At 45.1% G+C, this 27,445-nt stretch overlaps 3 protein-coding genes across 8 annotated transcripts; all 3 read right to left on the reverse strand.

The window, feature by feature from the left end:
• Positions 1-403: 403 nt before the first annotated feature.
• On the reverse strand, positions 404-11,085 carry LOC117424138 (signal recognition particle subunit SRP68). Its single transcript, XM_034040249.3, has 16 exons — positions 10,904-11,085; positions 9,743-9,809; positions 9,215-9,328; positions 8,863-9,058; positions 8,584-8,666; positions 8,172-8,281; positions 7,272-7,354; positions 6,907-7,047; positions 4,643-4,741; positions 4,180-4,244; positions 3,773-3,926; positions 3,583-3,677; positions 3,231-3,360; positions 2,825-2,900; positions 2,586-2,641; positions 404-2,367 (listed from the first exon to the last, which is right to left on the reverse strand). Exons 1-16 carry the CDS (start codon positions 10,992-10,994, stop codon positions 2,140-2,142), a joined length of 1,788 nt encoding a protein of 595 aa, XP_033896140.2. The 5' UTR covers positions 10,995-11,085; the 3' UTR covers positions 404-2,139.
• A 688-nt stretch (positions 11,086-11,773) lies between these two features.
• polg2 (polymerase (DNA directed), gamma 2, accessory subunit) lies at positions 11,774-17,907 on the reverse strand. Of its 5 annotated transcripts, none has more exons than XM_058992251.1 (9): positions 17,855-17,907; positions 15,533-16,069; positions 14,654-14,771; positions 14,109-14,214; positions 13,684-13,857; positions 13,301-13,441; positions 12,916-12,996; positions 12,554-12,654; positions 11,774-12,014 (listed from the first exon to the last, which is right to left on the reverse strand). In XM_058992251.1, the coding sequence occupies exons 2-9, from the start codon at positions 15,993-15,995 to the stop codon at positions 11,849-11,851; spliced, it is 1,350 nt and encodes a 449-aa protein (XP_058848234.1). In that variant the 5' UTR covers positions 15,996-16,069; positions 17,855-17,907; the 3' UTR covers positions 11,774-11,848. The 5 variants fall into 5 exon arrangements, with proteins under 5 accessions (XP_058848234.1, XP_058848235.1, XP_033896464.1 ...); XM_058992252.1 differs by having other exon boundaries at positions 17,805-17,900; XM_034040573.3 differs by having other exon boundaries at positions 17,658-17,900.
• A 2,164-nt stretch (positions 17,908-20,071) lies between these two features.
• Positions 20,072-26,101, reverse strand: LOC117424620 (probable ATP-dependent RNA helicase DDX5). 2 transcript variants are annotated; one of them, XM_034041160.3, is made up of 13 exons: positions 25,935-26,101; positions 25,165-25,336; positions 24,876-24,972; positions 24,604-24,737; positions 24,303-24,368; positions 24,064-24,205; positions 23,765-23,925; positions 23,486-23,658; positions 23,215-23,325; positions 23,052-23,113; positions 22,880-22,939; positions 21,283-21,504; positions 20,072-20,831 (listed from the first exon to the last, which is right to left on the reverse strand). In XM_034041160.3, the coding sequence occupies exons 1-13, from the start codon at positions 25,973-25,975 to the stop codon at positions 20,416-20,418; spliced, it is 1,857 nt and encodes a 618-aa protein (XP_033897051.1). In that variant the 5' UTR covers positions 25,976-26,101; the 3' UTR covers positions 20,072-20,415. The 2 variants fall into 2 exon arrangements, with proteins under 2 accessions (XP_033897051.1, XP_033897052.1); XM_034041161.3 differs by having other exon boundaries at positions 20,694-20,831; positions 21,236-21,504.
• Between the last annotated feature and the right edge of the window lie 1,344 nt (positions 26,102-27,445).

The raw sequence follows: 27,445 nt of genomic DNA on the forward strand, positions 1-27,445 counted from the left end.
TTGTCTGGGAGATAAAGAGAACGTGGCACCTTCACTGGTGAATGGCTTCTCCGATTTCTTGAGAGGGCTTGTTTTAAGGGCTGGGATGTTCCGTGTACATGCCTGCACTCCGGCACAATGCTGTCTGCAGGTATGTCTATCTTTAGATACCCATTAGCATGACACCCCAATAGCACAGCAATAGCCCATTCATGCCTCTTTGCAACTCTATCAAACACACATGGGTCTCTCAGGTACTGGACTGTGCTACAACCAATGGCTACATAAGGATGGCTCGACGTAGTTTAACTCGAAGGCTTTAATGTGTTTTGGACTGTGGCCAGTTTGCATACAGAGAAGTGCCGTAGCATTATTATTATTATTTTATTTTTAAACAAAACAAATAAATAAATACCACAACAGATTGTTTAAATGTGTCTTTTTATTATATATTTTATTTAAATCAGGATCCTAAAATTAAATCACAGTTTTCGTTGGTTTCCGACTATCATCCCATGTTCGCAAAACTTCATTTTAAACAGAAAACGATACCGTACGCTGACAGGTACGAAACATGAAAACTAGATTTAAAAAAAAAAAAAAAAATGAAGAAATTGAGATCTGTCAAAAGAAAATTGTATATATGCATTATATTATATAAGACTCAACTCAAATGGAAGCAATGCTACCCTCTCCTGTACAGTACCATGGTTTTGGTGTCACAGGGGTCAGCAGAGAATTGGGGATGGGGGTGACCAACAAGAACTAATTTAACATCTCCAGAAGTTCAAGTCGTCAGCTCTTCTGTAGTAGAAGTTACAGTGTTCTGGAGAGCCATGTGAAACAGTTAAAGAACCAGACTCTGCAACCACACAGCCCCCCCCCATCGACTCTGTAACCACACAGCCCCCCCCCATCGACTCTGCAACTACAGAGCCCCCCCATCGACTCTGCAACTACAGAGCCCCCCTCCCATCAACTCTGCAATCACAGGCGCATGCCCCCCCGACTCTGCTGGGATAACAGTGGAAGTGTAAAGGAATCCTGGTCTCATCCCTCACTCGGATAGGGATGCCACAGAACACTCAGAAGGGCTGCCCCTCTATTAGCTCCTTCACAATGCTGCTTTAGACTGGGACAGTCTCTGCTAATCTGAACACAGAAAGAGGGAGAAACACTGGAGTTGTGCAAAAGCGTTTTTTGTTTTTAGAACACGCTAGAAGATAAACAGCATTATCTATTAAATGCAGGCAGCCCCTATCTGGGGGAGGGTTAAAAGCATCTGTGGATGTATAAAAGCTGTTATAACACATAGCAGTGGTTCGGACAACTGTAAGGAAACAAGAGGACTACACTGCTGGAAAGAGCAGGGCGTGCCATGAAAGCCAATGGATTACCTTAACCTGGGAGGAGTTTTCATCAGGAAAGATCAAATTATTACATAGCAGTCCTGTGAAACCATTCATGAATGCAGGCAGCAGTCACCCAAGGAGGGTCATGATAAAAACATTCTAATTATTGAGTGATATCGTGCTTAGCACCTTCACACAACCAAGCCAGGAGCAGTGGGTTAGGGTTACTTGTTAAACCAGTGAAGCAGTCTTGCTCTCGTCTGTAGTGTGTGATCCTAGTGAATGGGGAAAGCACAGAGAGACACAGTCTTGCATTGGAATGCACTGTACTGAACCAGCAGGCAGCAAATAAGCAGGCGGAGGTTACAATGTGTAGCAAAGCATGTTTTAGAACCCCAATGACAGGTACTGAACATTAAGATGGGGGAGGAGAGACTGCTGCCCAGCCAGGCAATTCAACATAGAACAATGGATCCTGAAGGCGCTTAAGAATTCAAATTATATTTAAGACACTCTAGTACACTAGCCTAGATCCTTTCCCGGTTCTGGATTAGCTCTAGAACACAATTGCCTCAAGAATCTCAAATCTCAGGGTTCTTCAATCTAGCACCCTCAACCCAAGATCTGGATGTTCTAGAATGAGACCTCAGGTTTTGGGGGGTTCTAGATGCTTATGCAGCACCTCAGGCCTAGGTTAGTTACAAATGAAAAAAAAGAAAAAGAAAATGCTGACAGGGTTTGGACTGGACCTGGACCTCCACGAACCCATGTCCCTGGCACAGGTCCCCCAGCGAAGCCTGGGCACAGATTAGCTGCCGAAGCCGAAGATGCCCTTGATGTAGCCGGTCAGCCCGCCCTTGCCCTTCTGTTCCACCTTGTCGTCGAGAGGCGGGAAGGCCACGTGGTTCAACGCCAGGTCAAAGAACAGAGGCTTGCACGGGATTGGCTGGAACTCCGGAGGGAACGTCACCAGATTGGGCTGCTTCCCCACAAGGGAGGGGTCAAGGTGGAAGGCATCCAATCGGTCACAGAGAGGCTGCAGGGAGGGGAGGGACACACACTCAATACATCTGTCATTGTCTTTCACTGCACACCCATAGAGTATATCCTGAACCCAACACAAAGCCCAGAAACCATAACTCTAAATATCAGTTTTCATCCTGTGAAGGGTGCAAACCTAAGCACAGCACCCACGTTCTCTTAAATACATATTAATTCCACGTCTTAGGGGCCAAGAATTACCCAGCTTCTCACCTTGTTGTCTTTGACCTCCTGAGACTGCGAGGGAGTCTCGGCCGAATCCTCCGTATCTGAAACACAATCACCCATAACAATGAAACACACCATACTGAACTACAAACCACAGCACCCCAGCAGAGCTACGATGGCCATCCAATCAGACACATGGAGAGAACACCAAATCTCTGCTTATAGAAGACTTGGGAAGGATACGCTGTAGGAACATGGAAGCCAGGTCTCCTCTCTCCACTCACCCAGAATAGCTGCTGCCTGCAAGGAGTACATCTCAGCATTGACCTCAGTGATCAGCTCCTGAACATCAGGAAGGTCCTGAGGAGGCAAGAGAAGAGGAGCCAGACACACCACCCCATTATTATTATTATTACAGCTGAAACTCACAGCGTCTCTGCCATGCTGGCCGAGTACAAACATTAAAAAGTGAATGCGCTGGTCCTAGCAATAGAAGACCACTTTTGTAGCTCCACTGATGGAGAAAGAGGGGGTTCCAGCTGTAACCCCATTTAAAAGGCAGAGCAGTCTGTTAGCAAAGTGACAGGTGTCCCCCCCCATAAGTACAGTGCAGTGCTGGTACACCTTCCATGAACAGAACGCACCAGCTCTCCCAGTGCTTCCCAGTGCGTGAGCTGATCTGGTGCATACCTTCAGGCTGCTGTTGCAGGACTTGGCCTGCACCTGGACCTCCTTGGCGTACTTGAGGACCCTCTGGTACAGCACCAGGGCCTCACTCCACTTCTTCACTAGCACATAGGACTGAGCGATGAAGAAACACCTGGGAGCAGAGACACAGAGCCATTGTCAACACAAACACACCGTTAATACGATCTCGAGAAACAAAGCCATCAACACAAACATACCGTTAATACGATCTCAAGGAAGAGCCACCATCACCAATAATGACAATAGCAAAGGGGGGCCCGTGTAGATATGGGGATGCCTGTTTGCAAGCATCGTCAGTGCGTGTGTTAGTACTGGCTATGCTGGGCTTGCGTACCTGTATGCCTTGTAGACCAGAGTCTTGAGGGCCACCTCCTTCTGGAAGCTGTGATCATCCTCCATGCCCAGGAGCTGGGGCAGCTCTGCCAGGCTCTGGGACAAGACAGAGCGAGAGAGTTGAGTTGAGTTCAGGGAGTGCAGAAGTGCGAACATGCTTTGCTTTCACACTTCTCTAAAGCTGCGCTGACCTGCAGGATGATGTCGTAGAGCCGGATGAGGTCCTGCGGCCGGGGGCCCCTCTTGCTCTCGTCCGGCTGCGGCTCCTTCAGCTTGGCCTGCAGCACCCGGGCCATGCTCTCATTGCGCTTCACCACCGTCCACAGCTTGATGTAGGTCAGGTAGCTGCAGGCAGACACAGCCAGCGTTACACGAGAGACGCGTACTGCTGGCATTCACACACCCAGGCACCCTGCTGCATGTATCCTGTGCACAGCCGCTCCTACAAGGCAGGCTAACAAACATGACTCCCATTGCACGGCTATCCCCCCCTAGGAAAGTGCTCTGGGTGCTAGCTTACAAGGCTACTCTAGCACCCTGATTTCCTCTTCAGTCTCTGAATGGCACACACAGGGTGTGGAGAGCAGGGGAGCCTCACCTGTGCAGGTACTGCAGGTTGGAGACTTTGCAGGTCTCTCCGTCCAGAGCTCGATCACGCTGTTTCTGGAATGAAAAGTGAGAGAGAGAGAGAGAGAGAACAGTCAGTCACAGCCACAACGAACATGGAGGAGTCCCATAGATCCACAGTCACATGAGCATCATTTCGCAACAGAACACATTCAGATGTTGCTAAAATGGTATCACACATATTAGGCACCAGTAAGTCCTGCAATGAAACTGGGGCATTATCAGACTCCTTGCACTGCCCACAGCTGCCTGATTTCACATTGAGGAATGGTTCCTAGGTATAATACAAACTTCAGAAAGGCGTTGAGATGGTAAATAACAGCAGGTGAAACGTAACCCTCTCCTGTCACACAACTCCCCCCTCCTCCAATGGGAGCTGGAACAGGCCAGTCTCTCAGAACGAAGCCCCTCTCGGTCTCGTCTCCTCTACGTACCGCGTCTGCCTTGAGCTCCTCGCGCACGGCCTGGATGGCATCGCGGCTCTCGCTGAGCAGGGACTCGTACAGGCGCTCCTTCGTCTCCTCGCTGGCAGCCTGGGGGGGGGGGGGGGGGGGGGGGGGGCGACAAGGAGGACGGCAATGAGGAAAACACCTTTTTTGGGGGGGGCTAAAAAACTAATTTTGCTCCTATTGTTAGTCCCGTAATGATTTGTGGTTCACTGTGTGATGATTCAAAGTGCTGCCACTCCTCTCAGTGTGTCAGTCAGTACCCAGGCAGTGGCGTATCTCTCTCCCCTCCCTCAGTAATCGTCACTGTCGCTCAGCAACGCGAGGTATGCACTCAGTAGTAACCGCTAAAAGAAGAACGTTTGTTACAAAGCATGCAACCAATTCCTTCCAAACGAGCCCTTTTTCAAACCAGCAGTCGTGCAGCCCGGCCGCATTCTGTACATTTTTCTTTTTATACAACTTAGAAAAAAAATTCGGTGATCCCAACCTGCCCTGCACCCACTCTTATTGAGGAGCTGGAAAAGACTGCTCTCAGAGGGACAAGACAATCACAGCAACAGGAATATTTAGTGCAAGGTCAGGCTGGGAAGAATCTACTTAGTTACAGGAAGTGAAAAAAACAGGGATCATCCTGTACTGCTCCACACTCTGCTCTATTCTACTACTGCTCGCAATCAATTTTATTTTCTGTATCTTGTGCCTGACTTTACTCTTAAAGGTAACCGTATTCACGTTTAATTGCTCTTGTTTGAAATCATTCTTATCCATTTATTGTACTTACTACTTGCTCTTAATGGAATTTACTCTTATAATCAAATATTTGTAAGTTTAATTGCTCTTGGTCGTAATCGCTCTCAAACAATTTTACAGTATTTTTTATTTCCTCTCATTTGAATTTGCTCTTACTACTTGATTGTATTGTATTTTATCACTGCTATTATCTGTAATGTGATATTTTGTAATGTGATACTTTAATGTACTTTAACTGTAAGTCGCCCTGGATAAGGGCATCTGCTAAGAAGACATTAATAACAATAAGACTCCCATTGCACAGCAGTTTGATCCTCTCCTGGTTTGAGGATGAGTTTAATTATAAGACACATCTGAGCTTGTTACCTATACACACTAAGGCTAATTGTGCTCGTATTAAAACCTGGAATGGTGTACCTGCTATGCAATAGGACTCTTATTTTCATCCCTGAATGCTTTTATAGGAAATGCTTTACGGGAGATCTAGGGCCTGCTGTTCCACTGTCTGCAAAGTGGTCTTTAATGCATTTACTATTGAGGGGCAATTTGCCTGTGATCTGCCCACGGGGCAAAACACAGGTCACAATGCGAGTGCTGAGGCTGGGGTTGGGTTAAAACCATACCAGGGGATCTGTGTTCAACTCCTAGACTGACCCAGCCCTTGTGGGGCCATCCCCACCCCTTAGCTCTCTCTCTCTCTCTCTCTCTCTCTCTCTCTACTTTGGCTACACCCTGCTAATGCTCGAGTAACCGGTTTGCACTCTACAATCAACAAGAGAAGCTGCTGAACAGGGCTGGGAGGATGTCAAAGTGGTGCCTCAACTCCCTGGGAGCAGCAGTACTGAGAAAGAAAACAAACAGTTTCAGGAGTTACGCTGGCATCTGCTCCTGCACTCTCCCCTCTCTCTCTCTCCCCTCTCTACTGAGTGTGCTTCTAAACCACCCAACCACACCGCTCCCACCCTCAACATCTTAAAATAAAACCCAGTCTCCCAGTCCTCCCAGGAGCCACACAGCCCCCCCCCCCACCCTTAGAACAAGCTGCTCGAGGGCCCCTTACTCTGAACCATTAGCCACCCTGCCCTGTAGGATGACCACTACCTTTTAGGCCAACAGCTTTAATCCTTCAAGCAAATGATTTCCACATATTATTATTATTATTATTATTATTTTAATGTTTCATTTATGCCATTTCATTTGTACAGTGTGCTTTTTAATTTCAATACTGCGCTTCTCAGACCTGCACATCAAAGCAATGTAAAGGAATGCTAAGGGTGAGGCTGGAAGGGCACAGCCGGTCTGTCTGTGACTCAGAGGCTGGTGAAGGAGTGGTGAAGGGGAGAGGCTGCTGCATAAATATCTGAGACAGGTGCACAAGGCGAGCTGCTGCTCTTTAGGGATACAGCACCACCTGCTGGTGGAGTGAGGCAACTTCATTTAACAGCTGCTTTTCAACCAGTACCAGTTTTGCAACACCCTGCAGCCCCCTGGTGTCTTACCTGTGCGATGGCAGCCTCGTTGTCAGCCAGTCCGAGCAGAAAGATCCTCACTTTATCGATTTTCACAGGGATGGTGCGTCCCCTCCACTCCACCTCGCTCATGGTGGCTGCCTGCTTGGCACGGGTCTGAGTGATGAGAGCCTGTGGGAGGAGAAGCGAGGCGACTGAATCACACGCAACAGGCATAGGTAACAAGGTGTGTCTCATTAAACTCTCAGTAAAAATAGTCTCATAAGCCTGTGTGTGTGTGTGTGTGTGTGTGTCATATACAAACTCCATTACAGCACAACACAGTCCTGAAGAGATGTAGGCAGCACCACGGCTTCCCCCTCAGCGAGACCCTGGGAGACGTGAGCCGTACTGACCTCCAGTTTCTCTGCCATCATCTGCCCTCCTCCTCCAGCACTCAGCCTCATCTGAATCAGCTCGTTCATGGCATTCTGGTCCCCTAGAAACAGGGCAGGAGAAACACACAGCGAGGCGGTCACCGCATGGGAAGAGGCAGGGAGCAAACACAGGCTTCTGATAAGTAACTGTGGTCTCATGTCTCAGGGCAGAGTAAGCCGCACTGGAATACTCCATCTACTCTCCCTCCACCTTTGCATGGCACATTATTCAACAAGATGTCTTGAAAATCAGGTCAACCTTTAACAATGTATTACAGAAGTACACATGTAGCTCCATTTAGTTTGAATGAATGCCCAATGCAGTGGAGCCCTTTATACTACGCAACCAGTTATATCACAGCATGGCAGTGGCTCCCAATTTGCTCCATAATCCCAACACACCAGCACTTTCATTTATTGGAATAGCGTGCTCTGGTTACTATGGCTCCCGAACAGTGCTATAAAAAGGGGAGATTTGTGTACCAAGTGCAAGCTTCTTTGTAGTTGCACCGGAGTGTACATTCCGCCCCCTCCCCTCCCCTACAGTGACGCTCGCTCGCTGGCTCCACCCCCTCCCGTCACGCTCGCTGGCTCCACCCTCCCCCCTCCCGTCACGCTCGCTGGCTGGCTCCACCCTCTCCCCTCCCGTCACGCTCGCTGGCTCCACCCTCCCCCCTCCCGTCACGCTCGCTGGCTGGCTCCACCCTCTCCCCTCCCGTCACGCTCACTGGCTCCACCCCCTCCCCTCCCTGGCTCCCCTCCCCTCCCCTCCCTGGCTCCACCCCCTCCACTCACTCTCCCTGGCTAATACCCCTCCCTGGCTCCACCCCCTCCCTGGCTCCACCCCATCCCCTCACGCTCGCTCGCTGGCTCCCTCACCGATGTTGTAGGCACAGTAGCGAATGTTGGGGGAGATCTCCTCCACACGCTGATGGTACAGGACAGCCAGCTCCTCAGTGAAGGCACTGGCCAGCTTCTCGTAGATCGTCCTGAGAGAGGAGGGACAGGTCAAATCGGCCGCTCCCTTCAGCTTTTTAACAGCAAACATTTAAGTCAGCAGACTTGCACTTTACAGGTAAAGCAGTCCGAGACTGCTGATCTGATTCTGTGAAACCAGCCGAGAACCTTGACTAGGGTTCAGTTTGACATCCTAACATTTCTGAGTTGCTTTTTGTGAATCACTCGCTACAGTTTCCCCCTGCGCACCTTCATACTATTAAAAAGGTGGCATGACAAGAATACACCAATACCTCAAAATGATTTTTTTTTTTTTTTTTTTTTTTAAACTTACTTGCATTTATTGAAGGCTTCCATTGCAGCTTTCCACTCCTGCAACTCAAAGTGCAGCATTCCTGTCAGGTACGAATGGTAGGCCTGTGAAGAAACCAGCAGTGAATGTGCTGCAACACCAGGGGAGGTACAAGTACCAGCATGGCTACTGAACTCACTCTTACATTCAACTACAGATGCCACTACAGCGAGATGCCACCATGACCTCACTCTGCAGTCCACTGGTCTTTATATCAAGTGAACCTGCATTTACCAGTACTGTCCCCCCTCTCCCTCTCACCTGTGCCTCCAGCTTGGTCTTGGCGTCCACGCGGTTACTCTCACACAGCCTCTCCAGCTCCTCCCCGTGCTTGGCTGCCTTGCGCAGTCGGGACAGCAGGTGGAAGCGTTTGCGTGACTCGGTGTTCGCCTCCTGCTTCAGCTGCATGGAGTAGCTCCAGGCCCGCTCCGCGCCCATCAGCACCAGCAGCAGGTACCTTTGAGGAAGGGGATTGCAACCGTTACAAATCTACCAAGGCCTCCAGCCCAGCACAGGTCACTCCAGCTCAGTCGCAGCAGGATTCCCATGTGAAGGGTAACCAGCAGCATGCATGGCCTGCGATACGTTTCCGATGCAGTCTCTGCTGGAGTACCTGCTGTCAGACAGCATCTCCGGAGTCACTTTCTTGCCGGTGAACTTGTGCCGGTTCCCCATCTTGAAGCCGAGGGTCTTGCGGAGACGTCGGAGGCGTCGGGAGCAGTACCCCCTGAAAACACAGAACAAGTCAGATACACTGGGTGTCCCCATTCCAGGACTTACTACCAGCTTGATTAGCCCCAGTGTATACAGGGAACAAGCTCAGGGGTGTCTTATTAAACTCATACTAAAAGCACTAATATATCAAACTGCTATGCAGTGGGAGTCTTGTTGCCATCCCTGGCTGGAACAGATCCATCCTAAGAGCACAGTCTTCTACAGCACCTCCTCGATATTTTATCATTTGGTTAAGTCACTGTTAGGCAGGCATGTGGACAGTAAACTGTACAATCCTACATATTCCAGTGGAAGGGCTCTTCACCGACCCACTGTGCAAGTCACACAGCAGCGAGGTAGAGCTGCAATTCTCCAGTGACAGGACCAGTCCAGCTACAGCGGCGTGCATCAGTACAATGGGACTGACCTGTATCTCTGATAGTCCCCGTGCCTCAGACCATGCTGCTGCTGGGATTCCTTGATGATCTGCAATACTGCACGGCAGCGTCAAGGGAAGCTCTTTCAATTGATGCTGCATCCTCTACATCAGGGTTTCTCAACCCTGTTTGAACCCGGGACCGTCTCTGTCTCCCTTAACCCTGGGGGACCCCTTTGTAAACCGGGGATGGACACAAGACTCCCATTGCATAGCAGTTACACCCATTCCAGGTTTTACTGTGAGCTTGATTAGCCAGCCACAGCGTCTATGTAACAAGTGCAGATGTGTCCTCATAGTAAAACCAGCAGGAATGGATCAAACTGCTATGCAATGGGAGTCTTCATTCCATCCCTGTGCACCCAGATCAAATGAGCCGCATAATGATTATCAGCTTACAGATTGCACTGTAGCTGGTGAATCGAAACCACGTAAAAATGCAGTAAGCAAACAGCAGCGGCTCACAAAGCATGCTGTCTCATGCAGCGTATTCAACATTTACTGAGAGTGAACACAACACCGCAGGCAACACTTCCAGCCAGTGGGGGTGAGGTTTGATTGTCTCAAGTAGATTTAGATTCACACGTCTGTTAGTCTACCGGTTTATCTATCAACGTATAGGATCAGCTGAACACGTCGATGCACTGACATTACTACGAGAGTAGTACTGTACTAGCACGATTACTACACCGACCATATTCTCTACAAACACAAGTCTGTGTTCGTCATCCAGTTCCCTACCGATTTAAACACAGCAAATCTCCGAACTTAAAATATAGAATAAACAAAGACTCGATTTTCACAACTGTTGGTGTCGATGTTTTTATTATTATTATTATTATTATTATTATTATTATTATTATTATTATTATTATTTTAGCATTGTAACTTATTTCTGTCATGTTTGCTGATCCGTTTCAATGAAATGCAACATTATAAAGCATATAGTCACGACAGAGTACATTCTCAATCACTTATTAGACGAGTCAGCATTACACCACGCTGACACACAGTATCCCACAGTGTTAAGACACGTACACATTATAAACTACCCCAGCGCTCAGCCCCGCACAGCCCGCTACTCGGGGGTCCCAGAGCCGCCCCGCTCCTCCCGTACACCCCGATATAAATGCGGCCTGGGTTAAAGGATACTCTCGAGTCCCAGGCCCTCGTTGGGTTGGTTGTTTTCCTTGTTCTCCTCCATTCCTGCACCCCGAGCCTCGCCGCGTTTCTCCGCAGCCATCTTCACTCAACACACACCGGCACTTGGAATTATGGGACAGGCGGAATTACCCAGAAGGCTGTAGCTGGTGTAATGTCTCCGCACAGTACTGACCAAACTGCGCTCGTTTTTGTCCTTTTCTTCTTTTACATTGAAAGCAAACCTGGCAAATTTATTAACAGATAGTGTTTTTATCACATAGAATCCACGATGAGATGATACAGGGGTAGATATTTACTTTCTGATCAAAATAGAGCTCTGCTTCGCTATTTCTTGGTGTCTTCATCAAGTTTGTAATACACATGTGGAAATGATTTAGTTTATAAAGGCGGCACACACACACATATATATATATATATATATATATATATATATATATATACACACACACATATATATATATATACACACACACACACACACGTGTTTAAAACCTACTAAATTGCTAAAGGTATGTAACCAGGAGGTCCCCGGTTCAAATCCCACCTCAGCCACTGACTCATTGTGTGACCCTGAGCAAGTCACTTAACCTCCTTGTGCTCCGTCTTTCGGGTGAGACGTAATTGTAAGTGACTCTGCAGCTGATGCATCGTTCACACACCCTAGTCTCTGTAAGTCGCCATGGATAAAGGCGTCTGCTAAATAAACTAATAATAACTCGGCTAGCACACACAGAGGCGTATAGCAAGGAGCTGCAAGGTATTGTGGTGTATTCACAAAGCTTTGTTTAAAGAATGTGCATCTTCAGAATGTACAATGTAACCTTGAAAACGGTTGAATAAACATTTGAGACCTTACTGTCTGTTTAATATATGCAGGTACATGTTTTATTAAACCATTACAGTTATGCAATCTACAGAAAGCCTTCTCTCTCATCAGACGTTTTCCGCTGCCAGGATGTATTTGATGAGGAAGTTCTTGATGTGGGAGATGTGCATCACTTCCTTGATGCTGGTGTCTCTGTTCCTCAGCTGGATCAAACCGTTCTCCAGAGTGGAATCGCTGAGCAGGATGGTGAACAGGACCCCCATCTCATCATACCTGCAGACAAAAACAAAGACGCAGCGCAGTAACAAACTGCGTCTAACTGGAACGGGCTGCGTGGTGTGTGATGCGGCGCCAGTACGGATCCTGTGCTGTCCCGTCAGCGAGATGAGGTTAAAAGCTCTAGAACCACGAATGCATTGCGGTTAAGATGCTCGCTTGTGGTGGAGCTTTTAACCCTTAATGCATGAATTATTGAAAATAGCCAGCAAAAAAAAATGGATAAACACATAATATATTTTTAAATGACATTTAAAAATAAAAATTATATTGCTTTATAAAGGTTGAAGAAAATGCCATCCTATGAGGCGATCCTGCAAAAAAGGTAACACACTACCTCCTAGCCTCATGTGAGGCGATCATGCATTTGCGTTTTCCGTATGTCCCCCATATAAAGACCAGAAGAGTCTAAACTAATCCCATCTCACCGACAAGGAACAGAATCTGTAACTGCAGTGCACCGCACCACACCACGCTGCTGCCCGTTACATGAGCAGCAGCATCTGGAAGAGCCAGTGAAATAAATGCAGCCGTACTTGGAGTGCAGCTGCTCCAGCGAGGTTTGCATGGTCTCCAGGTATCCGGGCCACACCGCTATGTCCTCCTCCAACAGCTCCTGCAGCAATCCCTCACAAACCTGAAATTATTCCATTCCGCCCTGCGGGATTATTACTCAGAAACTTCCATTTTCTTCTCCTCTTTTTTTTGCAAGAGATTAAAACATGTCCTTTTTTGACTGCTGCAGCCTGACATACGGGCCTTGTGAAAAAACAAACCGACATTCGCAGTGTATAATTTAAAAACAATTAGACTAGCACTGTGCAAATCTACTGAGATTTCTTTCTGGCGAGACAGTAAGCCTGGATGTACTGTGTGCACCCCCCCCCCCGTACGGTACCTGTCTCAGCTCCAGCGTGGGTCCTCTGCCCATGTCCAGAGCTACTTTCACTGGAGCGAGACTTGGATGAAGCTTCAGCACCTAGAGAGAATAAAAACAAGAACTCCAGCTCTATATATACCACATGCAATGAGAGCAGGCATTCAGGATGGCAGCAGAGTAAACAGAGCAGCATGGTACTGTGACGCACGTTTCACAAAGAAGCAATAAAGCCTGCAGCGCACAAGCACCCTGTGCAGTAGAAAGAAAGCAGCAATGAGGCAGGACACCGAAATCAAATATGCAAATAAAAAAGAATGACATTGACGGGCCACACTGATGATTAACAAGGCGACTGTATAAGGAACAGACAACGATTCATTAAAAAAAAAAAAAAAAAAGTTACCTTTCTCTGGTGCAGTCTTTGTTTGCTGTCCACTTTCTTCAACTGCTGCAGGGAGTCGAACAGATAGGCCAGCACCCCCCTGTCCATGTTCCCACTCACAGACAGGACGTGGGGAATCACAGTCTTCCGTCCATCCCGACACTGAGGAGCAAACAGACTGTAAGACACCAGCCAGGACACAGCCTCATCTCAGCACAACATCTACCTGAGCACTTTGCATTAACAATAAGCTGTGAAAATGGGCGGATCCTTTCTCGAATGTTACTAAAGAGGGTCTGGAGTCGAATCATGCGGGTCAAACATTCTCGAAGGTCAGTATGACGTTCAGGCATGGGTCCACCTCCTTCAAGATGAATGCTGCGTGGTTGCGCCTGGGATCTGACCTGCAGCTTAGCCCTGTTGCCCTGGTGCGTCTCCAGCAGATCCCGGTCCCCCAGGCTCTGCAGGGTTTCGATGGGCTCCCTGCCCCAGGGGAAGCTGTAGTACAGCCGGGTCCCTTTGGTCCCACACTCATCCTGGAAGTCGCTGCTGCTGAAGTTCGAGGCGCCTGTAGCAAACTGAACAAGACCTTCGAGTTACAACCTCCACGGTGACAGCACCTTTCATCAGCTGGTCAACCCACAGGGTCAGCGGCACACTGAGTTTCAATTCACAGGGATCCTTTAAGACCCGACTTGACCCAAGCCTTTGTGATCGATCACTAGCGTTTGTGGGCTGAATAACATGCTCGCGTTAGTACGCTTTCTGATGCTTCCTTTGCTTTTTTGTTTTCTAATCTGCTGAAGTAATCAAGAGAATGGAAACCTACCTTCCTCCACCACTGCAGCCTGTGCCGCACCCAGAAGTCCAGCCACTGTCCAGCGGTGCGGGGGGAGCTGAACCACACCAGCGAGGCCAACATCGCCTCCCCTGTTCTGGAGACAAGAGCCAGAGCCGTCAGCTAGTGCAGCATTCGTGTCATTTCTTAACTTCCTAGTCATTTAAAAACTTTCACTCCAGAATAGACTCTACGCCACAGTGCAATTCACAACATGTTCCCCGAAAGGAAAGAAAAACTGTTAATGCAAATGATACTGGCAGCAAGCAACTCAGACACACTTGAGTCCCTCGGCTGACCTTCGGCGCTGCTTGCTGTTGCCTCTAGATTTGTAAAAGCTGTATTTACTCCCAGGGTTGTGTTCTTGAAGAATATCTGCTCTGTTTGTTTTCAGGTCCTGTTGAGGGAGGGTGCTGATCTGTTAAGGGTATCCAGATGAAGGTGTATTTTTTTTGCTCAATCTCTGATGTTGTGTGTCATTAACTGCAGGTCCCGTGGGAAGGTGGAAAAGCTCCCCCAGCAATTTAAGCGCTCACCTGGTGGTGCCTTCGCTGTCCGGGGCAGCTGGCTGGTAGCACACACCCATCTCAGCCAGGCCGAAGGGCAGCTTCCTGTTGACCAGGCTCAAGCAGTGAGTGTACTGCTCCAGGGCACCTGGGGGTCAGAGAGAGGGGCCTTAAACAAACCCTGCATTCAGATGGAAGTGTTACCCGGTCATGAGATATTTCAATATCACTTCCGTTTGTAGAACTGGTGTGCAGTAAAAGTGTCATTTTAAAGTGTTGTTAACATTCTTGAAGACCTGAATGCTCCTGTCCTTCTCTTTACTCAGCTTTTTTAACTGTACTCGGTTCTGATCCCATAAACCCTTAACAGACAGATTTAAAAAATAAAGCACATTCAATAAAAACTCCCTGAAGCCCGGATTACTGTACAAGTGTGTTTTCAAATAAGAACCTCTAACATGTTAGCACAGAAGTATGGGAGGGGTGTGCTCACAGGAAGCAAGGTGCTCCCTTTGTATTTACCATGAAATGTTGTAAACTGAGTTAGTGATGGGACATTATTACAACGTACTCTCGACATGGCCTAACAGCAGAGTGACCATATGATGCCATGTACACTAGGACAGTATGGGACAGTTTATAACTCACCCCCCAAGCATTCTGGTAAGTGTAGTCCTGCTGTGAAAGGTACCTGAGACAGGTAAATGCAGTGCGATGGAGACTGAAAAACCTGAACTGTCCCAAACTGTCCTGCTGGACCTGGAGCCATGTGGTGACCTTACCTAACAGTGAATTACGGCATAGTAAAATATATGGAGGGAGCCCTATCTGTGGAATTGCAACAGCACCACCGAACAGACGAACAGGTAACAGGGGTCTCGAAGGGGCCCTCTGCTCTCCAGCAGGCACCTTGCAGCAGCTCTGTCCTCAGGGTGGCGCTGGCTCTCAGGAGCCTCTCCACCTCTGCGGTGAGTTGCTCCACGCTCTGCCCCTTCTCTTTGAGGATCGCGGCCAGCGCTTCCCCGTCCACCAGCTTCAGGGCTTTCCTCCCCCCCGAGCCAGCCTGGTGCAGAGTGCTGAGCCCGAACACCTGGCCTCGGGACGTGGTCATTGACCTCCACCACTGCTCCGCCAGGTTCCTCCTGAGCACCATGCCCAGGGGCCCGTACCCGTGCCAGCCGGCAAGCAACGAGTCCTTCTCCACCTGCTCGCCGGTGATGAAGTGCCGGCCGCGGCACAGATCCGTCACAACGGCAGTGGGATCGGGGGCTTCGTCGCTCCTCGCAGAGTCTGCAAACTTTCTTTTCTGCCAGCCGAGAGAAGCGCGTCCTTTTAACAGACTGAGGTATCGCCTGACGCAGTATGTAGCCATTGTTATTCACGGTCTGACGGTTTAAAATAAATCCACCGGTTCCGTTTGCACGCCGCTGAAAACACAAGGGATGCCTGTAATGAAGAAGAAAAAAAAGAGAACACTGTTTATTTTACTGTATGTTTTACCCAAACAACTGTTGAATACAGAAGCCTTTTCTGTGTGTGGAAGCAAAAGTTTAAACCTCTTACTTTAATTAATGCACGAACATATAACTAAATCAAATCAATCTATCAGGCAAACGCTTTGGCTAATGCCTTCCTCAGGTAATCAATGTAATATTCTGTCATAGATACAATGACCGAATATATAACCCAAGTACAATGGGATCTGCTGACAAACAGCACCCCACGGTGCAACACCTATTATAATAATAATAAATAAATAATAATAATAATAATAATAATAATAATAATAAACTTTATTTTGTATAGCGCCCTTAAAAGCAATCATCTCAGAGCGCTTCACAATTAATAGTACAGAAATAAAATAAAAAGATTATACATAAAAAAAGCACAAGGAAATAAAACGATCATAAAAATGCCTTTCTAAAAAAGTAAGTCTTTAAATTAGCTTTAAAAAGAAGCTGAGTCCCTGATTTCTAGTGGAACTGAGTTCCATAATTTGGGGGCATAACAACAGGACTCCCTGTCGCCCATAGAGTGCAGGTGAGCAGGCGGGACACACAGCAGTGTGAGATCAGCAGAGCGGAGGTTGCGAGTAGGAGTGTAAAAAGATGAAAGACCTGACAGATAAGTCGGAGCTAGCCCATGAGGAGCCTTATATGTCAGCATTAAAATTTTAAAATCAATTCTGAACCTGATAGGCAGCCCAGTGCAAGGCCTCCAAGACAGGAGTGATGTGATCTCTTGAGCGGGACCGAGACAAAATTCTGGCTGCAAAGTTTTGGACAAATTGAATTTTAGTGAGGATGCTATTAGACAACCCAGCGAGCAGGGCGTTACAGTAAATCGATCCTGGAGAAAACAAAAGCATGACCCAGTTTTTCAGCTGCAGGTAGAGAAAGCATGGGACATTACATCGCACCTAGTGAGTGTTATATAACAATGTGCTTTGTAACCTGTAAATTATAACTCTGGGCTGGGGTTCTGTGTTGCTCTGTACATTTCTGTGACTGTGCAGCTTGTAAGCCATAATACAGTGTGACTGTGAAGGAAGCCAGAAACTAAACCAAACCGAGATCACGCGATTAAATTGATATCGACGCCGATATTTTAACACTTAAGTAAGAATGCACACTGTAAAAAGAAAGGAAAAAAAAAACACCTGACGGGTGGAAGCTACAGTCTAAACACAATACCGGTACACTGACAGCACGCCGCGTATACAGTGTATTGAACAGGATTACTCTTGGTCGTAGTTATAAACACTTCCACAGTGTCAGTACCTACGCTAAGCTTTACAGACCAGTCACTGGCTCCTTCTGCTGATGATAATGAGTGCAAACGCATTGTCTACTGCTAGGACAGATAAGGTCCTTTGTGATAAAGCAGAGAGGAGCGAATGGTTAGCTGTAGCGTTTAGAGATCATAAGGACACATATGTAACGCGAACTGGCACAGTTTGAAGACTGTATCAATTACCGGAATCTACACTTCAATGTTGCACTACTCTCTATCTGTAAAATCAGGATTGTCTGACCTGTCACCGCCTGTGCGCTACCGGCGTCTGCTCTGCGGCGGGTGTACGGAATACACAGCATTTATGTTTAAAACAAAGAAAGAAAAAAACATTTAAATAAATATTTCCTTTTGAAATAAATTCAGCAAATGACACGCTTCTACAAACTAGCAAATCGTGGAGGCGTCTTGATACGACCATGTATGTAGTGTGCATACCCACGTGGTACAGCGACAGCGACGAGCTTCCTCCTCGAACTGCACGTCATCCGCGCCGTCATTTTCATTCTATTACAACTTTATTAACAACTGCCTACCAGGAGCTGACAGCAAAGCTATGAGGCGCCGTTAGGGACAGAATTCAAACTGACACCTCATACATTACACACTGAAAATTGCATGCGGTACACACTGAAATCGTATACACTACATGGTGAAATCTCATACACACTTATGAAAGGCGCTATATAAAATCAAGATTATTATAATTAGTAGTATATATTATTATTGTTTATTTCCACAGACAGGTGCCTCATTCCCCTTTATTGTGCTGAAATGAAAAATTCTTCAAAAGTAAACAGAAGCCACTGGCATTGTCAAAAGTGCAAAAGTACTATTCAACGTCAACATAACTTTAAACAACACACAAAAAAACATCGTAAGACATTTAAAAACAATATATCTACAACAACTAAATCTCTATGAAGCTCATCAGAAAACCCGCTACGCCATGTTTGTTTTATTATTGTCATTGTGGAAAATAACATAACTGCCAATAAAGAAAATGAAAAGGAAACTGTGAAATCATAACATAACAGGGACCACTGTGTCCTCACAGCGCTGAGTGGTCCGGACCACTGTGTCCTCACAGCGCTGAGTGGTCCGGACCACTGTGTCCTCACAGCGCTGAGTGGTCCGGACCACTGTGTCCTCACAGCGCTGAGTGGTCCGGACCACTGTGTCCTCACAGCGCTGAGTGGTCCGGACCACGGGCCACAGAATGCTACAACCCCTTCTCCCTATGAAACAAACTGTTAATTTCTGAATTGACAGTGGTGTATACAAGGCGTGCTTCAGAGGATGCCCTTTGATCAAGTGCATTTGAAAGAGTATTTATGATTCCAGGTCTAGTTAAAATGTGTTCTATTAGCTCTGCCGCTGTACACCTCAATCCCTCCATTCTGACAACCTGCGCAACTGAAATGAACTCCGTTGCCTGACGCGAGAGTATTTTATGAAGTGACGTCACTGACCTTGTCTGAATTTTCACCGTGTAGTGTATGCGATTTCACCATGTAGTGTATGCGATTTCAGTGTGTTGTGTATGAGGTGTCAGTTTGAATTATGTCCCTAACGGCGCCTCATACAAAGCAGCACCCGATTTACAAAATGTACCTGCTTAAGGTGTAATTTATGTCACAATTATCTTATTTTTTCAAGTTGGATAAAACGTTGAACATCGGAATCAATATATACCACTCAAATAACTAACATAGCAGACTGAAGATTTGGAGCAGGCTACACGACTGAACACGTTTAGAAAAAAAAAAAAAAACTCGTAGCAATGCACGCAAACGCACATGGCAATTTCAGCAACGCGGAATTAGAATTACAGCGCACTTCGGTCCAGATTTGAACAGATTTTACCTCGATACCACCCTTCGGATGATGCCAGCGTTGTTTGTCGGTCAAGAAGATCCCATACGTTTTCTATATCTGCTCCATATCCCGGTCAGGGCGGTCTGTGGAATCTGGTATGCACGCCATTCATTTTTTTTTTTTTTCGTATAATACTGTAATTATCTTTTAGAATCATAACAGGTGCATTTTATGACAATGCAGTGATAGAAATCAGTAGCCGAAGCGTTATGAGATGTGGATACACATCGGTTTTAAGTGCTGCTTCTTTAAACACTGCAGGCTTAGGCTCAGTATATTAAATGAAAGCTAATGCAGTAGCGCTACCTTTATTTTTTTGTATGCCTTACACAAAACACGCTACATATGAGATGGATAGTCTGTTTCATAATGGCATTGTGATGTTTGTTTACTCTATTAGATCAGTATGTTTATTCCACATGAATCATTCACCCTCCGGCCAAACCAGCATGAAGAGGTGGAAAGTTGACAATGATTTGCTCACTTAATACAGGGCTTCACCTATGAATGATGCAAGTGGAGGACCAACATGCGGCATGTATATTAGAATACATTCTAGAGGGTGTTGAAAAGCCAACTTCACCACCTTGTCTTCAGATCCTAACCACCAACATTGTAAGATTATATTAAAAAATATATATAAATTGATACAGCAAGCCACAAGAGATGGAATATGGCAGAAAAAAAAATGTCTAAATGTATTTGAAATACATAATTCTTAAGCATACAAGATCTCCAAGATTACATTTACACAAAAAAAAAAACCACCACACAGCATACTTTTTTTCCTTTTTATTTGAAAAGGCCATGCATTGATGCATTGCCTTCTGTTAATATTTGAACAGGTCACTTTAAACATTTGCCTTTTAAATCATAAATCATTTCCTAGTACAAAAAAAAAACAAAAGACACTGAAGTTACTTCTGGAGGAATGTAAAACAAATTAAATAGTAAGAAAAAATGTGCACCATTACTAATCGCTGCACTGCAGTCTCAACAGTTGAGGTTTAAACATGTTACTCATTTCCACCCTGTTGTACAAAAATGAAAACAGTACAAGTCTGGATAACAAAATGTTGAATTTGTATAAAACACTGGACACGTCAATAAATTATTTTCATTCACTGGGGATATGCTGGGGGCATTGGGTAGCTCACCATTTGCTGGGGTTGCTGCTGCTGCTGTTGTGGGGTAAAAGGAAACTGTTGCTGGTTCATGCCGTTCTGTGCAGCACCTTGACCGTTTGTGCTAAATTGCTGGTTTGGGAAGCTTGGATTTCCATATGAAGAGGCCCCCTGGCTTCCAGAGCCATAGCTTGACTGTCCATTGTTACCATAGCCATTCCCATAGCCGTTCCCACTGTTGTCAAAGCTGCCCCCTCCATATCCACCACTTTGGGACTTGGTACCAAAGACTTTCTTGGGTCCACTACCAAAACCTCTATCGTTATCCTTATCCCTAAAACTACCAAAATCTCTCCTGCCAGAGTATCTATCACGCCGATCATCCTTAAAGCCACCTCTACCCCTGGAACGACCTGCAAAGCAATCATGTCAGGACAGTTAGTGGATTGCCTTCCCCAGGAAATGTACAGTCAATTACATAGGAAAATGCACCACATGGTCTACAAGATAAAATGTACACTTTCAGCTGGCATTCCCCCTCACCCCAAATCTTGAATTAACACATTTGTAGGCTATCTGTAGTTGTAAAAAAAAAATTGCCAACACAATTTAAGTCATCATACGCAAATAAGTGTTAATGTTTAATATTATGTTTAATGTGCGATATACCCACTCCCCTTTAGAGTACTTTAGCCAGTCAGGATGAAACTAATCAGGGTTAGCAAATTTAACACTTCTCCCCTGGTACCCACAGCCAGAAAATACCAAATCTTTACATTTAACAGGCCGAGAAGAGTAGAAAGATAACAAGGATTACCTCACTTGAGATATTTCATTAACGGTAACGATAATGACTGTATCTACCTCCTCTGTCTTCAACCATCTGGAGCAGCTTGGGGTTGATGGCTTGATTAGCCTCACGAAGAACAGAGACGAGGTCGTTCGCTTGCTTAAAGTTGCCAGGAGTAAAGAATGTATATGCTGTGCCTGTTTTGCTACTGCGGGCAGTTCGTCCAATTCGGTGAATATAGTCCTCAGAAGAGTTAGGGTAGTCATAATTGATGACAAATTTCACATCTTCCACATCTGTAAAGTGTTGCAGTGTGGCAAGGGAAATGTACAAAAAAAGATTTGCACACCACAACAGCCAGACCAAAAAACACAAGTTAGCAAAAACCAGGACATTAGACATTACCAGGGCTGTAAAGAATTAGCATTAGCATGACATCCAACTTAATCTAGTCATTACTTTAGTTCCACGGGAATACTACTGTGGGAAAAGAGAAACGATGCACACTCCATTTGCTGCCAACAATAACCTCCAATCCACCTCCCAAAAAAAAAAAAAAAAAAAAAAAAAAAAAAAAACACACACCAAAAGAAACTAGGGTGTTTAGATCTTACCAGTAAAGGAGTATGCATTCACTAGTCCATTCCCAAGTCAGCGAACTCCCCACAAATTGTCAAGTGACATCCAGGTGCTTCTACGCAGTAGGGCCGCTATGTGCACTGTAGCCTCCTCGTGTGCCAATAGGACCTTACAGTTGATAAGTCATTGAAGGTCCCTTTTCCTTACACACTCATAAGAAGCTTGCTATAAAGGCCACACTGCTCATCTTGCCAAGACCAAAACTAGGAGGGAAATTCTACTGACCCCCTACACTGATCAAATAAATAAATAAAAAAGCCCCTCAAGTCATCAAGGCAAGATCTTCCAAGAAGCCAGTACTCACTTGAGAAAATGTCTCTCGTTGGCAGGTCTCGACATGACTTTAAAAACGCAGACGGGGGAGGAACTTGATCATGGAATTTAGAGTGAGCTTTTTTATTTTCCAGTTGCTCTTACTAGATGTCCCACTACAGTCGCTATGTGCCAGTACACCAATTTTATACAAAGGTGCAAAAAGATAATCTTCAACTGCTCTCTCCACTTGAATACAACTGATGTTTTGAAACAGCAACGTACATTTGCGAGACAAAGAAACCAGGTTTATTTTAAGTTTTTGGTGAACTTAATCTAAAGGCTTAAATAAAATTTAACTGAAAATAACGCAACAGCAAAATGCTCTGTGACAAACATGCAAGGCATGGGACAGAACAAAACTGTTAGGAACAGCGCTAGCAGTGAATGCAAGGATCGAGTCTCATGTAATCCATGGCGAGAGAACAGATATTTATGGAGAATTAGGCTGGCCACTCAGCCTTTTGAAGATTACTGGCACACAATGCCGAGTTCTCAGCATTTCATCTCTCTACTCGACTGGGTGGCAGCCAGTCGACCACTTCCAATAGTCCTCCATCCCCCTCTCGAGTCCTCGGACTGTCATGCCTAGGCCCTGCCACAAAGACTGTACCTTTAGGTGAGAAACTCAGAAAAATGCACAGAAGTTAAAGAAAGCAATATACTTTCTTTAAAGAATAGGAGGAATGGTATATCTATACCATCTCAAAAGACACTAACCTAGACCTCTGGAGGCAACATCCGTGGCAATTAGGATTGGTGCTTTCCCATACTTGAATTCTGAAATAAGAGGGAACATAAGAAATAAACGGAATGGATACAAGTTTACTTGTAGCAGTGTAATGTGCTACTCTGACATTTGTGGAAGGTAACAAGTTAATTCAATACATACCATTCAGAACCCAGTCTCGTTCTTGCTGACTCTTGTCACCATGAATACCCATTGCTGGCCATCTGCAAAGAGGACACCAGCAAGGTAAGGGCTCAAGTATTCACAGATGCCTTGGCCAAACAAGTACTTCAAAACCACAGGTGCCAGTTCACAAGATACATACCCATCTCTCCTCATCCTCCTTGTAAGTTCATCACAGCGTCTCTTGGTCTCCACAAAGATAATGGTCTTGTTTTCCTTTTCACTCATGATTTCTTCCAGCAAGCGGAGAAGTCTAAAATTCATACACACATCTCAATACCAGCAAATCAGACATTCAATAGCCAGATTTAATCAAAGCATCTAGATAACTATATGGGCACGACTTTAAACACATTGCTGCAAAATAAAACGCATCCTAAAGCACCCCCCCCCCTCTTAATTCAGGAACTCACTTGTCATCCTTCTCACTGTCATTGCACACATCTACAATCTGCAGGATGTTGTGGTTTGCACTGAGCTGCAACGCCCCAACATTGATCTGAATGTATTCCTTCAAGAAGTCTTCTGCCAGCTGACGTACTTCTTTGGGCCAGGTTGCACTCCACATAAGTGTTTGTCTGTCAGGCTGAAAAGATAATTGAGGGATTATACAACCCTGCAGCACTTAGTTACATTTCAGTTATGTTTCCCCAACATCTAGCAAGTATTTGGGCTCAAAAAAAAATAAATACCCTAATCTGATCCACAATCTTCCTAATTTGTGGTTCAAAGCCCATGTCAAGCATTCGGTCAGCCTCGTCCAGCACCAGGTAAGTACATCTGCGTAAATTGGTCTTCCCAACCTCTAAAAAGTCAATCAGTCTTCCAGGTGTTGCAATACAGATTTCAACTCCTGAAAAAAAAAAAAAAACCACAAGTGTCACAATTTTAGAAAATGTGCACACTTCTTGATGTTATATCGCCACTCACTTTACCCTGAAATTTAATTAACTGAACCAATAGGACACCCAAGAAAAAAAAAAAAACACACCTCTTTCCAAGTCCCGGATCTGCGGTCCTTTGGGAGCACCACCATAGATGCATGTGGTCTTCAGTCGTGATGCTCTTCCATATTCAGCAGCAACTTGCTGCACCTGTTGGGCCAGTTCTCTTGTTGGAGCCAGCACTAGGCACTAAAGATAGAAATATTACACATTTAGACAAACCATTTCTCTCCACATTCATTTGCAATAAAAGAAAGCAATGGGCATTCAATAAGGCGTCACTTACAATTGGTCCATCACCATGCTCCAGGAACGGCTGGTGGTTAATGTGTACAATTGCTGGCAACAGGTACTGAAAGGGAGAAAAAAAATAAATGATGCAACTTCAGTTGTACCCAGTTTATAAAGATGATTTATAAAAAAAACACAATGTTCCACATTGTGCCTAGAGAATTCCTTCTAATTTTATAGAAACTAAATTAAATGGCAAGTTTAACAATACTGCATTTCAACTCAAGTCCTGCTCTCAATTTCTGCTCTTCCAGAGTTAGAGTAAGATAGGCAACATGTACAGCAAGATGAATTACCGAGAGGGTTTTTCCAGATCCGGTTTGTGCAATCCCAACCATATCCTTGCCACTCAGGGCTACTGGCCACCCTTGTGCTTGGATAGGAGTTGGTTCTGTGAAATTCTGTTTGGTAATCACATCCATTACATAAGCTGAAATGAAAGAAAGCAAGTTAGTTTGCAAATATTGCAAGCCTGTTACTTTACAGCAGAATGCTATCTGTATGCCATCTGCTGTTAACTAGAAGCATTTATGGTCAGCCAAATAGGTCACAAAATGTGTACACTTACTTGGGAAGCTTGCTTCGTGGAACTTCATTATGGGGTTTGGGCAGTCCCGGCATTTTACAGTGACTTCTTTGGTTCTTCTGTACAGTTCAACTTCTTGCTGCAATACAAAATTAACAGTACGTTTGCTTAACTATTTGCAATAGTTGCTTTTACAGTACCTCACGGAAGACGAAACAAAAGCAGCTTACAGTTAAAATGTTTATCTATCCACACTATCTCGTTCAGATATTCGCCTTGATGGAAATCGACATTTCGCCGACCAACTGTTACACCACGCTTTTATACATACCGCAGTCCTCCGGGTCACATCGGGGTGTTCCTGGTAGAAGTTCTTCTCAAATTTTGGCAACTCGTCAAGATTCCAGTGTTTTTTCCTAAGTCTTTCTCCAGGATTTCCGAATTTCTTTCCGGGGGGTCCTCCTCCGCTCCTGCTGCCACCGAAGCGAGGGCCACCGCCAAAGCTGCAGAGCACACGACTCGCTTGTTAAACCAACGACCACAAACTGGGGGGGGGGGGGGGGATTGCTTTATTTCGCCTACCAAAGGGATTTTGGTCAGTTCCATCCCAACAGCTCAACTTTATACAAGATACGAGGGCGATTTTTTTTGGTAGCTGCGTCACATTCTAATCTGCTGCCATTTTGCAGTCTGACCAGCAGCGGAACAAAGAAACCGGCCGGCATTTTGTATAGCGGCCATTACATGCGGATAAACGCAACGGAGAAAAGAAATACCTTCATTCATCCCCAACAATGGTTAGATACATTTCAGAAATATAACTAGTATGTCATTTTATCGCTATCCGCGCCAAATAACAAAAAATAATAATTTTATAACAGTGACGAACACAAAACCAGCTACAAAATTAATACAATAAAAAATACCAAGTCTAACCGTAACCGATAAATACATTTTTAAAAAAAACCGCTATATTATTTTAATACAAAACCGACCTTTAAAAAACAAAAAGCAACGAACATCGATATTTGAACACTTGACCGCGTGGCGTCCATTTTACACATCCTACATATACTGCGTTTTATTTGTTTTTAAACTTACCCTCTATCTCTGCCGCGGTCTCTGTCGGAAAATCCAGGCATAATGATGATAAAAGTAAGGAAGAGTCACTAAAAAAAATAAATAAACCAATGTTTCGAAGGACAGGACTGTTTTGTTGAATCACTTGCCGGCAATACTGGTGCTGTCAATGCCGGCTTCTCCGTCCTCCCGTCGGGTTTATATAGCAACCGGAAATGAACCCTCACGAGCTAGTCACAGCCGCTGTGTATCCACCCGCGCGCGCAGGACTCGCTCTGCGTTGTTAACGGCACGTGCTGGCACGGGCGTAGGAAGCAACGGATTTGCAGTATTAAAAACAGCAAGGGACAAGAGGGGCTCTGGACACTGAAATAAATATAGTTAACTTTTTTCCTCATTATTGTATATGGGGAAAAAATTGCATCCCATTGGGGCAATCATGCATTTGCATGTTTCATAATATACCCCCCCCCCCCTCCCCATTTAAAGACTAGCCTGTTTTATCTGTCTTTATGAGGTCGCCATGCATAAGGGGTCCACAATAAACGATGCATTTTGAGGGAAAACGTCTTCAGCTTTTATTTAATATGTGGCAGATATTATATCAAAATATCATACTGCAAAACAAACCCTTATCTAGACAGTTAACGCCATTTTTTAAAATTATTTATAAGCAATGGCCACTGTTACCAGTTTAACAGTTTTATTATGAAACGAAAGAAAAAAAAACAGTCTTATGTTTTACTCGGTAATCGGTCTACAAAACAACATATTTAGCCAGAGGATTAGAGTGTAGCTCTCTGGTAATAAACAGAGATGAAGAAATGAAACAGCCATGTTTGCAAAATAATAAAGGGGTTGTAAGGGGTGTATTTAAATCCAGCCCTTCCAGATTTTTTTTTTTGTTCATAAAATCCTATGACGCATGTAGAGATAATGGACAAATTAATTAATAAAATGAATTGAAACAACATGGACGTTGTCACGCCCACTGTTATTTCAGGTAATGTTTTTATTTTGTTATTTGTGAGAAAATCTGCTTTTTTTTTATCAATCTGGCTATCATTGATAAAAAAAATGTAGGTTTGCATTCATTTTCATCCTTCTACGTATAGCGCTCTTGGAATGTTTTCTTTGTTATATAACTTGCCATTGTAGGCTACCATTATAATAGTAATAAATACAAATAAAACACATCCTGAATTAACCTGTTTCTCTTTTTTTTTTATGAGAAAAGGTTTTTTTTTATGTAAATAAATGTGGGACTACTTTCTTTCAGTCCTCGGCATGATACTACGGAATCGTGGAAAATAATGTAATGTGTACTTCCTTTGCCGGTAAATGACGTAATTAAAAGCACATTTTAATTAATAATTATACATTATTGAAAAATAACAACAACCATATATGGTGAATTACTTTAGTATCCGAAACCGGCGAAAGAGACGAAACATTGAAAAAAGTACAGTTAAATAAAATCATTAATCACGCCCTGTACAGTTTCTGCCGTGGTGACGTTATAACCGGTTTAA

The sequence above is a fragment of the Acipenser ruthenus genome, chromosome 19 (assembly GCF_902713425.1).
Source record: "Acipenser ruthenus chromosome 19, fAciRut3.2 maternal haplotype, whole genome shotgun sequence".
NCBI classification, from domain to species: Eukaryota; Metazoa; Chordata; class Actinopteri; order Acipenseriformes; family Acipenseridae; genus Acipenser; species Acipenser ruthenus.